General features: G+C 41.0%; 2 protein-coding genes across 2 annotated transcripts in view; one reads left to right on the top strand and one right to left on the bottom strand.

The window, feature by feature from the left end:
* Window positions 1-4928, top strand: part of LOC101852076 (putative N-acetylated-alpha-linked acidic dipeptidase) — a gene marked incomplete at its 5' end in the record, with an annotated part of 28285 nt that extends 23357 nt beyond the window's left edge. The window contains 3 exon segments of the mRNA XM_013090742.2: window positions 416-497; window positions 1706-1798; window positions 3481-4928. Of these exon segments, the coding sequence (XP_012946196.1) occupies window positions 416-497; window positions 1706-1798; window positions 3481-3685 (380 nt within the window).
* An 8345-nt stretch (window positions 4929-13273) lies between these two features.
* The window catches only part of LOC101851624 (probable 4-coumarate--CoA ligase 5), a gene marked incomplete in the record, with an annotated part of 23122 nt that continues 21323 nt past the window's right edge, over window positions 13274-15072 (bottom strand). The window contains 2 exon segments of the mRNA XM_013090743.2: window positions 13274-13518; window positions 14377-14542. Of these exon segments, the coding sequence (XP_012946197.1) occupies window positions 13406-13518; window positions 14377-14542 (279 nt within the window).

The following is a 15072-nucleotide window of genomic DNA, read 5'->3' as shown; positions in this document are numbered from 1 at the left end:
ACAAAGTTTTTACAGGCTAGAGAGCTCCTACCTGGTGCACTATTTCTGGTGGACAAATTGCTACGAGCCAAGAAAGGACGGCATTATAAGAACAACCCATAAAAGGTTGGGTGTTCATCTGTTTGCTTGTTTGGGGGTTGTGTTTTTTTTTTTTGGGGGGGGGGTGTTTTTGTTGGGTTTTTTGTTTGACACTGGTTGTTTTGTTTTTGTTGGTTGGTTGGCTTGTTGCTGGCTTGCTTGGGTTTTTTGTTTTGTTTTGTTTTGTTTTTGTTTTGGGGTTCTTGTTTTTTGTTGGGTTGTTGTTGTTGGGTTTTTTTTGTTGTATTTTGTGGGAGAGAGGGGGTGGCGTGATGGGGGTATTAGGACAATCTTACTGCCAATTTTTATTGCTAACTATTCTTTTTTGTTTCCCCAGATTTATTAGAGAAAGTGATCGCAAACTTTTCGAAAGACGTCGATGATTTTGAGACAAGGCTGAAATCTCTTGACAAATCCCAGTGAGTGGATGTAAAAATGTGTCAGTTGTGCACATGGACATAAATGTATATTATCCTCTTCTCTCCAAGGAAAAATTTGTACAAGAAAACATGATAAGTCTCTCTTTATAACAATTATTGTAGATTTATAATTGATACATTTTCGGAAAGAAGAAATCAAGCAATAAATAGACAGATGCATTAAACTATGGCTGCAGGTGTTGAGATAGAACATAGCGTGCACGTAATGGTCCAAATTGTGTCGATATGCTTCTTTTTGCTCAAACAAGCGAACGAACAAACGAATAAATAAATAAACCTATAAATTATGCGAGGTTGTTAAACTCTCCTAACGCTGCGACTAGTTATTTGTTGTCTTTGTTCTATCTCAAATATTTCAAACGTGCTCGATGAGCGAACAAGTCACCGTTTGTTTTTGTTAAATAACCTGCACTGTAACAGATAAATGTAATGCGGAATTGGAAAATGTTATGCCTCCACCTACATAATTTAGATAATTGTGTGGCAGCGTGGTGGAATCAGGCTCTCGTCAAAATAATCAAAGTGTAGAAACTTGCATGTCTCCGCAGGTTTATGAACTTTTATCAAATTTTTGTCTTTTGGCTCAACACCTTTCATGCCCATTAAAGAACTCATTTCTGCGTGGATTTTTCTGAAAAATGTTGATTAAAAGCACAAAAAGTGTACATGTTCAGTTACCACGGACTCTTAAGCTAGGGAAATAACTAATATTTGGCGGCTATTTTCTCACTAATTTTACCTCTGAAATTAGGCGACCCCAACTTGTTTAATTGCAAATGTCTCGATTTGTATTCAAGATAGAAGGACATTTTTTTCATCAAAAGATAGACAAATGAACAACCTTTAAGATGGTACGAATAACTTCACATGGCCAAAAACTGACGAGCGCCTGATTCCACCGCGCCGTGACACAATTTATGAGGAGGGCTACTTCAACCCTGCCTATTAGGACCAACTTGGGGCGTCAGTTCTCCGGTAGAAAGACTTATAAAACCCGAAAACAAAACTTCCGTACTGGTAAACGGAACTCACATCTCTTGTTTGTAGCTGGGAAGAGCATAACCTTTATTTTATACCAAAGACATCGACTGTATTTCTAGAGGGGCATTCAGCTTTACCACAAAACAAAACAAAAACCTAACAACCTTGAAACACAGTTACATCTTTCTTCTTTTCCAAATCCCCAGTCCTTTTGCCTTACGAGTAGTGAATGACCAGATGCTCTTGCTGGAGAAGGCTTTTCTCGTTCCCGATGGTCTTCCCACAAGGCCATTGAAAAAGTAAGTGTAACCAAAATGCATTGTTCTCTTGTCTTTCCGCCATCACGACTTTGGTCGTCATCCTTTGTTACTGTCTTTGTTGTTGTTATTGGGGTGACAATGATCATGATGATGATGATAATAATAATAATAATAATAATAATAATAATAATAATAATAATAAGCATTTATGCTGTGCATTTCCATTTTATGGACACGTGTGTACGTAAAACATAGCATTATGTATATTATAAGTATATTGATGTATAAAAAATTTCCATGAGAAAATTAGTCACGCAGTGAGCCTGGCAATGCGTTCACAAATAAAAATAATAAGATGAAAGTGATGTCATGATGATGATGAGAAGGAGGGGGGCCAGAAGCAGAAGCCGGAGGAGGAGGAGGAGGAGGAGGCAGGTTCGAAACGCCTACATAATCATATAATCACTGCTTCCCTTCCTTATTTTGGGGAATATCGTCGCAGTCAAATCAACCCACAGACCATTATACAAAATGGCCTTATGAAGTTAAATAGTAATAGATGTTCAGGAAATCACCAATGAGCAGTGTGCATAACACTCGAAACTATTTCATTTCCACATAAATACCCTGTTCACCCCTTGTGGCCCACTCTCATAAGCAGTCACAAGCACGGTTTATGTACGCTAAAAATTAAATCGGTAAAGTCTCCCTCACGACTGTCATGACTGCTGTAAGTGCTTATGGTTTTTTTCCTCGACGTTTTACCGCCCTTTAATTAGGTCATGGATTGGTTGCATTGACTCTTTGCCGCGAAAGGCTAGATCAAGAAAGCCAGACTTGAAACCAAATTGATAATACATGTATTTGTAGTTTTATCGTCTCTACTTCTTAGACTTCTTTTTATGTATTCACATCTTTAGCTGCTTTTACAGTTCAAAAATCTTGAGGCCATTATTCCCACCTCATGTTTAAAAGTTATAATCCTATTTTTCCCAAAACAGAAAATTTATTAATGAGATATTTTCTCGATTATTTTATTAATTTTTTTTTTGTTTTTTGGGGGGGGGGGGTGTCAACATACAGAATGAATTCAGGGTTTGTTTCCCATTGTGGCATTGTGGGAAAGCTTTTCATGTGTAGCCTAACTATGTCTGGCTCTTTGTCTCACTTTGATTACCCTGTCAAACAAGTCAACCTTCGTCCCTTGAAGGAGGTGGAGGAGGTGGTGGTGGAGGATGAGGTGATGAAGGATGAGGAGAAGAAGAAATTACTAGAATGAAGGGTGAGGATGACGATAAGGTTGATAGTGGGAAGATACTGCTGCTGCTGTTGCTTTTTATTATTCTTCTTATTATTACCTGTCTTATTTTAACTATTATTATTGTTGTTGTTTTTGTTGTTGTTGTTGTTGTTGCTGTTGTTATTGTTGTTGTTGTTGTTGTGTTGTTGTTGTTGTTGTTGTTTTATTAACTGTATCATCATCAATAGTGCACTCTCTACCGTTACTACATGTATAATGATTATTGTGGTTGACTTCATTATCATCATTTTTATCATTATCATCATCATTGATGTTGTTGCTATTATTTTCATTATTATTATTATTGTTATCATCATCATCGTCGTCATTATCACTCTGTTATTATCGTCATCAGAATTACTGTTGATGTTATTGTTAATATTATCATCTTCATCTCTTCATCATCATCATCATTACCCAGACACCTGATATTCGCGGAGAACGCCAACGACGCGTATGCCGGCAGCAGTTTCCCCGGCCTGGTGGACCTCTTGTTCCAGATTGGGGACAACGCAGAGCGCTGGGAGCTGGTGAGACAACATTTCTCCACCGTACTGCAGACGATACAGTCGGCTGGTGCCACTCTTCGTGACGTCACCAGCTTCATGCTGGAGACTCTGATATAAAGCGAAGCCGCGTACAAGGGTTGTGCGTTCCGGCTGGTGCTACTTTTAGTGACATCACCAGTTTCATGGTGGGGACTTTGATTTAAGATTTGTATATGTCTGGTGGTTGGGTTGTTGAGATCGCAAACGAAACGTTTTAGTGGGCCCAGTTCGACTGCAGTTGTTATCCTATTTCGATTCGAACCTCAAACAATGGCATGGCAAATCAAGTTCAGAACCAACAAAGTCAAATGACCGGTGGTTATGAAAGAATTGAGCATCCTGATGTCAACAAACACTGGACTTGTGTACCAAAGGGGAAAAATTATTAACATGAAAGAACAAAGGATCTTTTAGCTACCCCAGTATCTATAATAATACATGTATTCGCATATCCCTCATTATGCAATAACCGAATAATGTGACAATTTGTGAAATCCAATCCGGAGATTCAATATATAATTTGTCCTGTTTAGGGCGTGCGTGTGTGTATCGGTGTGTGTGTTTGTGTGTGTGTGTGTGTGTGTGTGTGTGTGTGTGTGTGTGTGTGTGTGTGTGTATGTGTGTGAGTGTGAGTGAGAGAGACAGAGAAAGAGAGACAGAGAAAGAGAGACAGAGAAAGAGAGACAGAGAGAGAGAGAGGGGTGGAGAGGAGGAGGAGAATATTTTTTCTGTGTTCCTGAACGGCTCCTTCACATGAACGTACTTAAATTTGCTTCCAACTTTGAAACTTTCTTTGGGTTTTTTCAAGGCTTTACTTGTCAACAATGTTGTATGTTGATTTTTTTTTTCCTTTCTGCAAAATTTAATTTTTCAACTGTCTTTAGATAGTAGGGCAGGAGAACGAGAATTATTTTCAAGTTGACAGTTAGGGAGATTAGTTAGGAAGAAGACGGTGGCGATGGATTGGACATACTCTCAGGAAGTCAGGCAGCTGCATACAAAAAAATGTGTTGGATTGGAATCCAAAGGGCAAAAAATCAAGGGGAAGATCACGGGGGACCTGGAGAAGAATCGCAGAAAATGATGGACAGAAAAGTGGGAAGACATGGATAACATCAAGCGGGTAGCCAAGGATAGAGAAAGGTGGAAAGTGTTTGTCCGTGGCCTATATCCTGGTGCAAGGTGAGAAAAGCAATGATGATGATGACAGTTAGGGATCAGCTCTTATGAAATACATATACCTGTTGTATTAAAATTCAGTTCATTTGTTTGTGATAGAAAGGTGAAATTTTGCTCCTAAAACGAAAAAAAAAATATTCAGTCATTGAAAAGAGAGAAAGTAAAAAGGAAGACAGTTAGAAAATTAAAGAAAAAAGAAAGAAAGAAAGAAAGAAAGAAAGAAAGAAAGAAAGAAAGAAAGAAAGAAAGAAAGAAAAAACTCTGAAAACAATATAGATAGAAGAAAAAAATACAAATGAGAGCGAGGAAAAAAGAAAGAAAGAAAGAAAAGAATTCTGAAAGAAAGAAGGAACGAACAAAAGCGAGCGGTGGGAGAGGAGTGCACAAAAAAGACGAAAGAAAATGGAGAGATAGGAAGAATGAGAGGCAGACAGAAACGTTTCTTTTTTCACTGATTATGCTTGAACTTGTAGTGTACATCATATTATTGTTTCATGCATTGTGAACATCATACACTTTATTGCTTTATATCACAACAGGTTCATATAATTTATCAGATACATATCACTATAACAAGCCTCTCCCTATGTCGGGCTGTCCATCTGTTTGTCTAATTCTGCCACCCTCCATCTCTCTCTCTCTCTCTCTCTCTCTCTCTCTCTCTCTCTCTCTCTCTCTCTCTCTCTCTCTCTCTCTCTCTCTCTCTCTCCCCTCCCCGCTGAAAAACACCACCATTGCCTCCGTTTCTTTTTCGTTCTTAGAATCCATTACTGTCCTTTTTTACATCTCTATGTGGATCATTAAAATTTTGAAATAGGGACATTCCATTTATAAAGTGTATCGCGCTTGTTTGTATTCTCTCATAGTGGATTCAAGAAGTTCCAGACATGTCCATTAAGTACTTTTAATTTTCATACAGATCAAAATATGTAAACCACAAACCAGTATCTTGTTGTTTGAATCTTTAATAATTTTTCTTATTAATTCATGTCAAGTCCGGGGCACAAAAGATGGGTCCATGACCATGGGAGTTGTGCAATGTTTTCTACGGGTGAGTCTACAATTCTCAGTGCTTCATGTTCTGCTTTTCGACTCTTTCAACACTGAAAATAGACATGTCAGAATGTGCCAGGGGCCTCTAAATTAATGTCCACCCCATACCAAAACTAGAGTGTAGAAAGTTTTTTAGTGTCAGATAGCCACAGTATTAATGGGTACCGGTAGACCGGAGTCGGTAGTTGAGCGGGACCACTAGGCTCTTTGCCGTTGCACGCAGAAGCATTTTAACGAGCATCTCCGTCCTCCCAATTTGGCCCTGACAGGCATGATCGAAACAGCTTGCATCCTAGGGTATCAAAGTTGTACTTGCTTACATATGGGCGAGAGACGAGCCATGTGTCGCCTGGAACGACATGGAGAGCAAAAACGCTTGTTTGATTTGACAAGTATGTTACGGCACTCGCAACTTCATAAGGTCATATGAGCGCGCATGCCACATAAGCATTTTTCAGAAGGGTAGGAATTAATTTTGAATTCTCCCCGGGTGGCCGCCAAAGCCTGCTCTTATGGATTTTATGACTACCAAGGGATCTTCAACGTGCGCGACTTGCCAATGGGACCTCTGAGACTTTTTCACCCTTATCCCGGAAGGCTACATGCCCTAAGATAAGGGGTGTGGCGGAAAGACAGCAATAAGAAAGAGCAAAGGAGTAGCAGTAGAAAGGCAGCAGAAAGAGTCGGGAGCCCGGAGGAGGAGGTTGAAACGGGAGACGAAAACAGACAACAGAACATGATTAGGGAGCAGGAAAGGTGAAAGGAAAACATTTCTAGAGGCAAAATGTTCCCTCTCTGTAAGGTTTCGAACCCGGGCCCTATCGAATGACAGACGAAACCATACCTCTAGACCACAAGAGTGCCCCCACAAAAACACTGAGGGAAAAACACGGAGCAGATCACATCAAAACTCCGACCAGATACGCCCTCTAGAAGAAAAACTGCTCAAACAACCCAAGGTTCACAACTTCCTGGTGAAGAATCGAACCAGCGAGAGAGTTTTATCCAAATCGAAGTCCAGCACACGAAGCGCAGTTTTGAAGGAAAAAAAGAGGGGGGGAGGTAGCAATGTGGCAAGTACAGGAGAACAGAAACTCCTTGTATGACGTGCATCATTCACTTCCTCTTCCTTTCATTTCACATCTATCCCCGCCCCCCCCCCCTCTCCCCAACCAAAAAAACCCCATGAAAACAGTGATTGCTTCCTCACAAAAAAATGATCCAAGAACAAATAAGTTTTCTGAAGATTAACAGTGATTCCCCCAAAAAATATAGCGTGAAGAAGCTTCTTAAGCGAGACATTTACACACACAGATTACATTTCAGGGAGACTCCATTTTGATGCTATTGTTGCTAATCTTCTGTTCTTCTCTACTTGTTGCACTGAGAGTGATGGCTGCATCTATGCCCCAACGCGCCGTTATGATCATGCTTCAAGCGGTTGTACTGTCTGTAGTGGACTATGGCCTTGGTATGCTCACCCTATCCAAAACACAGCTACATCGCCTCGAAGTCATTCAAAATGAAGAAATGAGAACTATTCTGGGATGCACCCGTGACACAGCAGCATCAGCGATGAGATATCTGCTGGACCTGCCAACGTTAACCCACCGACACAAGCTAGCACAAGTCAAGGCCTACCTTCGAGTAACAGCAGACGAACGTCACCCTCTACATCCGAAAATAGGAAACCAAGTACGCCCAAGATTAAAAAGAGAATCTTCATGGATGGTGCAGGCGGAGCGAACTCTCGATATGTGTTGTGAAATCGAGGACATAAGAAGAGGATGTGACTGGATGAGGCCGGAGAAAGACATGAGCAACTTCATTAAGGTGATAGCTACGCTAGGTCGAGAGTGTCGCGAGTGGCCAGCAAATGCAACTAATGCGGAAATCGTGACCATCCTTGAGTAAAATTCAGTGATTGGTAAATGTTGTCGTCTTCACTGACGGATCAGTGAGGCGTGGCCAGAAATCTGGGTGGGCGTTCAGTGCTCGAGTTGACGGGAAGATAATTAAAGAACAGTCTGGAGCCTACGAGTGCACTACATCGAGCATGGTAATGGAGGTCAATGCAATAACAGAGGCGCTGGAATGGATCAGTATGGAAGCGTATAGACATGCCCTGTTTGTCACAGATTCGATGAGCACCCTAGAAAAAATCAGGAGTGGGTGGCTCTACAGTGACTGGAGCGCTTCCATTGCAAATAGCCACCTCCTACGGATTACATAGGTGTTCTGCCCTGGTCACGCCGGGGTGCACGGAAATGAGCGTGCTCATGAACTTGCCGGCAAAGCAGCACCCAGTGGCCGAATCATGCTCGACCCACCAATGGTGATCGCCAGATGCAAGGAGAGCCTTTACGACCAAGAGGAGACAGACTCCCACACACTCAGCACAATAAAAGAAAGGTGTGTGCGGGGCACAGCGAAAAAAAGTTTGCTCCGAGGAGTGGTTAGGCGTGTCTCAAACCAGCTCCTCATGGAGACAATTAGCCGGAAGACCCTGAGGTGGACGCTGGAAAGGAGAGATGAACAGCTATGGACATGTGCCGTGCCGCCTGCTATGATTCTAGCTCTGGATCCAAGTAAATCCAAGTAAGCTATTGTTGTTTTGCCCCAATCAATACAATAATATAATTTTGGAGATGGGCTGCTTCATCCCCCATCAGTCATTGGTAACATTGGTAAGCCCTTTAGAACACATCCCAAAGCTAGAACTGAGTTTCTCGATACAATTATCTTCCCCAACATGAGAATTCATGAACTCGTGGTGTTTGTAAGAAAAACAAAGAGCACGACTATTACAGCAAAGACATTGGTTCTGGCTAATCTCTACAAGCAGGATATCGCTGGGAAGCCAAGAAAGCAATTTTATTTTTCAAAAAGGAGAAAAAAAAACGGTTTCACTCTTTTAAAAATTGTACTTACTTTGTATAACTTTCCTTGCTTTTTCCAACATTTAGAATTTGAATTTTGACAAAATATTTCTCGAGCTCATGCGATTGATTCCACAGATTAAAAAAAAAAACTGGCCGGTGATATTATTCTTGTATGAATGACAATATAATGTAATTGGAGGACATGTGGTCTATGTTACACTTCTTGACAAAGACTAAATCTTACGAAAAGGAGGAGAACAAAAAGCAAGAAAATCGAATATTATCTGATGATAAATGATATTACAGTAAAAAGAAGCAAGGGGCTCTCGTGGCCTAGAGGGTAAGGTGTTGGCCTCTCATTCAAAGGTCCCGGTTCGAATTCGGGTAGTGACCGAAAAATTTTCTTCTCTAAATTTGTCTCCTTTCACCTCCATTCCTGCTCTCTAGCAATGTTCTGTCGTCTGCTTTCGTCTCCTCTTTCTGCCCCCCACTCCCTCATCTCCTTTGCCCCCTCCTCTGGGCTCCTGATTCTTTCTACAGCCTTTCTACTGCTACTTCTTCTTACTGCTGTCTTTCAGCCACACCCCTGATCTTCTGGTAGGAAAGATCTACACCTAGCCTTCTCAGACTAGGGCGAAAAATCTCGGAGGGCCCGTGTGCAAGTTGCGCACGTTAAAGATCCCTTGGTGGTTTAAAATCGATAAGAGTAGGCTTCGGCCGGGCAAAATTCAAAATTTCCTACCAACTGAAGAAGTTTAGTGTGTCCCGCGCGCTCATATGACCTTATGGAGTTGCGAGCACCGTAAAACACGTACAAAAACAAACAAAAAAAGATGCAAGCAAACCAACAAAAATCTGTTTACGCTTTGTTTATTACAAAACTTATATTATATTATCTCTTTGTTCAACACAATAATGATGATCTGGTGTAAACAGCTGTGAGCATCACTGGATGGCCCTTTGCACCTTCTCTTATTTCATGTCAGGCCTTTATCCGTTTGGAATGCAACAGTGGCCATTAGTAGCCTACAGGTGACCGCTAAGGAGAGCTGACCACTAAAAACAAATTCAAATGTACATCATTTACAATTTTTCAAGATCTCCGAAGTCAGTCTCACACATCTATCCACGTACAAATGAATGTGTGCTCAGTTAAGGTTTGAACATGGTATTGCTGTGCTGGCATCCAGCATTCTACCTGTATGTCACTTGAAGCTAAAGGTATGAACACCACAATAATTGGTAAGATTACATTACAAGAAACTGCACAGGAATCTTTTTGTAGATACTAAACGCAGGAAATTGAGAACATTATTTTGTTCTATGTCTAGTCTACTACTACTACTGGTACAATCATTCTTTCACAGTGATTTCATCTTGACCAGATGACAGATGATTTCAAAATTAGTTTTTTCCATCAGATTAGATCACTTTGAATATGCATGTATATAATATATATATATATATATATTTCATTCAAACAAATGTCAGTTATTGATAGTCCATATTCGAGGGTAATGTTGCACCCACAGAAAGTAAACAAGCACATCCTCATACTTGCAAAATTTGCATCCGTATTTAATAGGCATGAATAATCTTCCATGATAAATGATAAACACAACCAATAATGATAAATTATTAAGGTACTACACAGTATTTTAATACTCTTTAAGATTTTCAAAATGCAAAATGTCTGTTCTTTCATTTTGAAGTATGGTACAATGTCAGTACTTCATCTTCCCATTACCCCAAAACTTAACAAGAGTAACATTTTTGTCTTGTTACATGTTTTCGCGAATGCTGTTAAACTTTTCTAAGGGTGTGATTGTGCTGTATGGTGATCTGCCACAATATTGTGCCGAAAAGACATTGCCACAACCACAGGTGTTGGCACATCTCTGGGCATTATTTGAGCAGATCCCCCCCCCCCCCCCTTATCCTTCCCCATTTTATTTCAACCTGTGAAAATATATTTGCTCAAACACACGCACATACACACATACACACAAACTCTCTCCCTCTCTTTCTCTCTCTCTGTCTCTGTCTCTGTCTCTGTCTCTGTCTCTCTCTCTAACACACACACACACACACACACACACACACACACACACACACACACACACACACACACACACACACACACACACACACACACACACACACACACACACACACACACACACACACACACACACACACACACACTTGTATATATATCTTTGTGAAGAGATTCCCTGAGTAACAGCTGGCACTGTCAGGAAAAACAACACTACATTCCATATGAACGAAAATAAACTGAAAGGGGTGGAAACCTTTCCCTATCTTGGAGAAAAAATAAATGGCCAAGCACTCTATAACAAAGAGGTAGCAAATGCAAGTTCCAACTCGAAAGGAAAATGAAAAACTAGGAAACAGCAAAAACATTGTCATCAGATAAAAAAAAATTAATCTGATGCAAGCCCTCATATAAACTCGCACGAAAAAGTCAAGGAACAAAAATTCAAAGAAAGATAACTGAAGAACAGTGTAACCGAATATATTCATTTTTTCCAAAAAGATGCTTTTGACTCTCTAGATTAAGTGCGTACAATTTCAGATTTCAATAACAACGAGAAGTTTATGTAAAATGAGTTTAAATCACACTTGTCGGATTTCATAAGTCTGAACAGCCATAGTTCTTCATGAACATTGTCAATAGTGAGTGTAGCCACCCCGTTTGACCAAACACTCGGTACAGCGTCGACGTACGGACTGGACATGCCTTCGAAGAACTTGTTGCGGTAGGTTCTTCCACTCCTGGACGAGACAGCCCAAGAGTTGTTGAAGGTTTTGTGCAGATGGGTGGTTGTTCCTTATCCACCGGTCAATGTGACCCCAAATGTTCTCTATTGGGTTCAAATCCGGACTACAAGCTGGTCAGTCCATGAGGGTGACAGTCGCTGCTGCAGGAAGTTCCCCAAGATGCGTGTGCGATGTGGCGTGGCGTAGTCATCCTGCAGTACAGCCTGGGGTCCCATCTGCTGCAGGAGAGGAACAACAAAGGGACACAGGATTTCCTCTCTGTACCTTGCCGCGGTCAAATTGCCCTGTATATGGTACAGGGGGGTCTTGTGGTGAGCTGAGAAGCCTCCCCACACCAGAACGGACCCTCCACCGTAGGGCGCCACCTGCTGGATACACTCAGGGTGGAACAGCTCTCCTCGGCATCTCTAGACATGGGCTCGCCTGTCTGGGTGAAGCAAATTGAATCTGGATTCGTCCGAGAAGACTACATGGTACCACTGACGTCGTGTCCACTGTGAATGGCGAGCAGACCACACCCGGCGAGCTGCTTTGTGGGGCGGCGTGTGCCTTGGGGGCCTGGCAGGGACACGAGAAGCGAACCTGGCTCTACGGATACGGTTCCTTACCATCTCCTCGCTCTCGTGGACATTTCCTGTCACCTGTAGTTGGTCCCTGATGTGGTTTATAGTGGTGGTTCATGACGTCACGGCCTGTCTGACGATGAACCGGTCGATGCTGGTGTTGGTCAAACGGCGTGGCCCTGGTCGAGGTCTGTCCTTGACCCTTCTGGTAGCTCGTCATCGTTCTTGCAGCCTCTATATGACTGATGGGGACCCCCCAAGTCTATGTGCAACGACTGGGAACATGGAGCGATCTGGAAGCCAGGCAAGGGTTCCTCTTCTGTCGACGTCAGGCAGCGAGCGTCGTTGGACCATCGTGTTGTTATGAAACATGGCTGAAAAACGCTGGCTTATAAAGGTTTGTAAAAGTGGGCAATATTCACAGCTAAGACATCTGTTTAGCACGTGCCAAGCTTAGTTTTAGCTAACAGTCCCTACGCCAATGTTGCTGAAGCAGAGAAATTTAGCCCATTTTTCATGCTTTTCGGCTACGTTTCAGAGTGCCCTGCGCAGTCGCTGTGAAGCTGGTGCAGGAAACTTTGCTGTACAGGCGAACTGTGTCTAGTCGTCAGTGCATGTGCCAAGTTTGGTTGACTGAATTTAACGGGTTTGCGAGATATTGAAGTTCAAATTTGACAGGAGAAAACACGAGTTGTTCCTTGACTTTTATGGGCGAGTTTATTTTCTATAATGATTTCAGGGTGCCAGTCAAACTTGACTACAAAATTACATAGATTAAAGGATAAATGCCATGGAAATCAATGATTTTGGTTGATACGAGAAATACTTCACTCAATAAGAAATCATCAACAACAGCAAAGATATGCTTCCAATGGTGAAACTGCAAACCCTGTAATAATTCGCCCATGCCACAAAACTTAGGGTACTCAAGTATAACCAAAGGTTAAAAGCATAGGATAAAGATATAGGTAAGCGACTTGATGGCTTGATAGGCACATCAGAGTATAGAACTAGAACAGTTTATTTATTGAAAACTTCATCTGATGACTTCGAAATCAAAAAAGAAAAACATTGATTGTACCGACCACTACCCTAGCCAAAATAAGACATCCTTTATTTTTTAAAATCAAACGAAAACATTTAAACTAACTTTATTCACAGCATTTTCTTTTTTTTTTTTTCTTTTGGGGTGGAGGAGGGGGTGCCGTATAATCTTCTTGAGCATATTTCAACTTGTTAGATGCTTGGAAAATAACTACTAATCCTGGAAACCCCTGCTTCTCAGTACAATGATGGTGTCCATGTTGTCTTCAGAATGTTCAGCCCAGAGACTCTTTGAGAACGCGTTTGAGAATTTTCCCACTGGCACTTTTCGGAATCTGATCAACAAAGACAACTCCTCCGCGCAGCCATTTTTCCTTAGACGCATGTTCTGGGGAAGAATTTTAGAAAGAATATTATTTGAATGTGAAGAGCCTACACGTGCCAATCAAAAAATTTAAAAGGCGATCTTCAAAATCTATTCCTATTTAGTAGCACATAAGAAGAGAAATACAAAGCACGGACATAGAATAATACAAAGAACATGTACAGAAGTACGGTTTGTTCTTTTTTTTGTTTTTCCCAGCTGAATGATTCACTACTGGACAAAAGCAGAACATTTTCTCTCTACAGAAATGTTTTACATCACTTTTAAAGTTTAAAAAAAAAAGAAATATGGGAGAAAAGAAAGCAGGGATGAGACAAGATAGTGAATACTGGTCTCTAACGTGCAAGTAGTCACAGATGTTGATGAATGGTATTCTATCTTTAAAGAACTTGAAGCCTTAATGTGCAATGCAGTAATGGAGTAGCCCTATGTGCAGCAGCAATCCTCTATATCCCCCAAACAACTCCATCCCTCTACCTTCACTCTACATCTGATTTTGAGCGTACTGAAAGCACATGAGGTGTTTGGTGGTAGGTGTAAATCTAGCAGTCAGCCCAAGGGAACTCAGATGAGTGGGTCCTGCAAGGATCAGGTGGCCACGGTTCAAAGGACTATCTGTAAGTTCTTAACTGTTCAGCATACCGACTGCTCAGTGCAAGACTCATATATCACTCTTCAAAATGGCGTATAGCCGAAATCTTACACTAAGCAATTGATACTTAATCTTAACCCTTTAATTACTATTCTTGCACAGCCTTGTTAAACAGCTCAAAAACAACACTGTCTGACCTGCTTCATGAAGGGGTCAATGCCATTGCTCAGGATGTTATAAACCCTAAATAACAAAGAAAAACAACTCACCTTTCACATAGTCTTCAATCTGCTGTTCAGAGAGGTCCACTCCTTCCTTTTTGACCACAAATGCCATTGGTACCTCCCCTGCTCGCTCATCAGGTATGCCAATCACTGCTGCATCAGCCACAAGAGGGTGACTAACCAAGAGGTCTTCCAGAACAGCTGGTGCCACCTAGTGATAAGAAGAGTGGTTGGGAGATGGGCGGGGAGTTAATAATGATGTGTATAGATGAAGTTAGCAGAAGCAGTTTCAAAATTTTAAAATAAATTTGTCCACAAAGTTGTTATCACTTTTTTTATTCAAATTCTTCTTTCAGCTTGTCATGTTGTTTTGTCGGCGAGGAGTTAATACTTTTTGTTGTTTTGTTTTTTTACTAGGTATGTGTTCGTATCAGAAGAATGAATTTTAGTATAAAAAAAAAAATTTTTAAGAAAGGTTTTGGGTTGTTTTTTTTACTACTATTGATCTACAGGCCAACATCACATAGACATATCTCTGAAAACCATTCATTTCATTTACCAAGCAATCCATAGAACAATCCATCCTTGCACACATGTTTATCAGTCTTGACATAGATTAATTATCAATTTGTTTCTTTTTGTCTTCGTTGTCTGTTTGCATACTGAATATGGGTGGAAATGACGGGATTTGGGTTAATTCCCATGTTTCTTTGTTATTTTTGTGGAGATATATATATATAT

Source organism: Aplysia californica, unplaced genomic scaffold (assembly GCF_000002075.1).
Source record: "Aplysia californica isolate F4 #8 unplaced genomic scaffold, AplCal3.0 scaffold01452, whole genome shotgun sequence".
In the NCBI taxonomy this organism is placed as follows: Eukaryota; Metazoa; Mollusca; class Gastropoda; order Aplysiida; family Aplysiidae; genus Aplysia; species Aplysia californica.
This window is presented reverse-complemented; position numbering and strand designations above follow the sequence as displayed.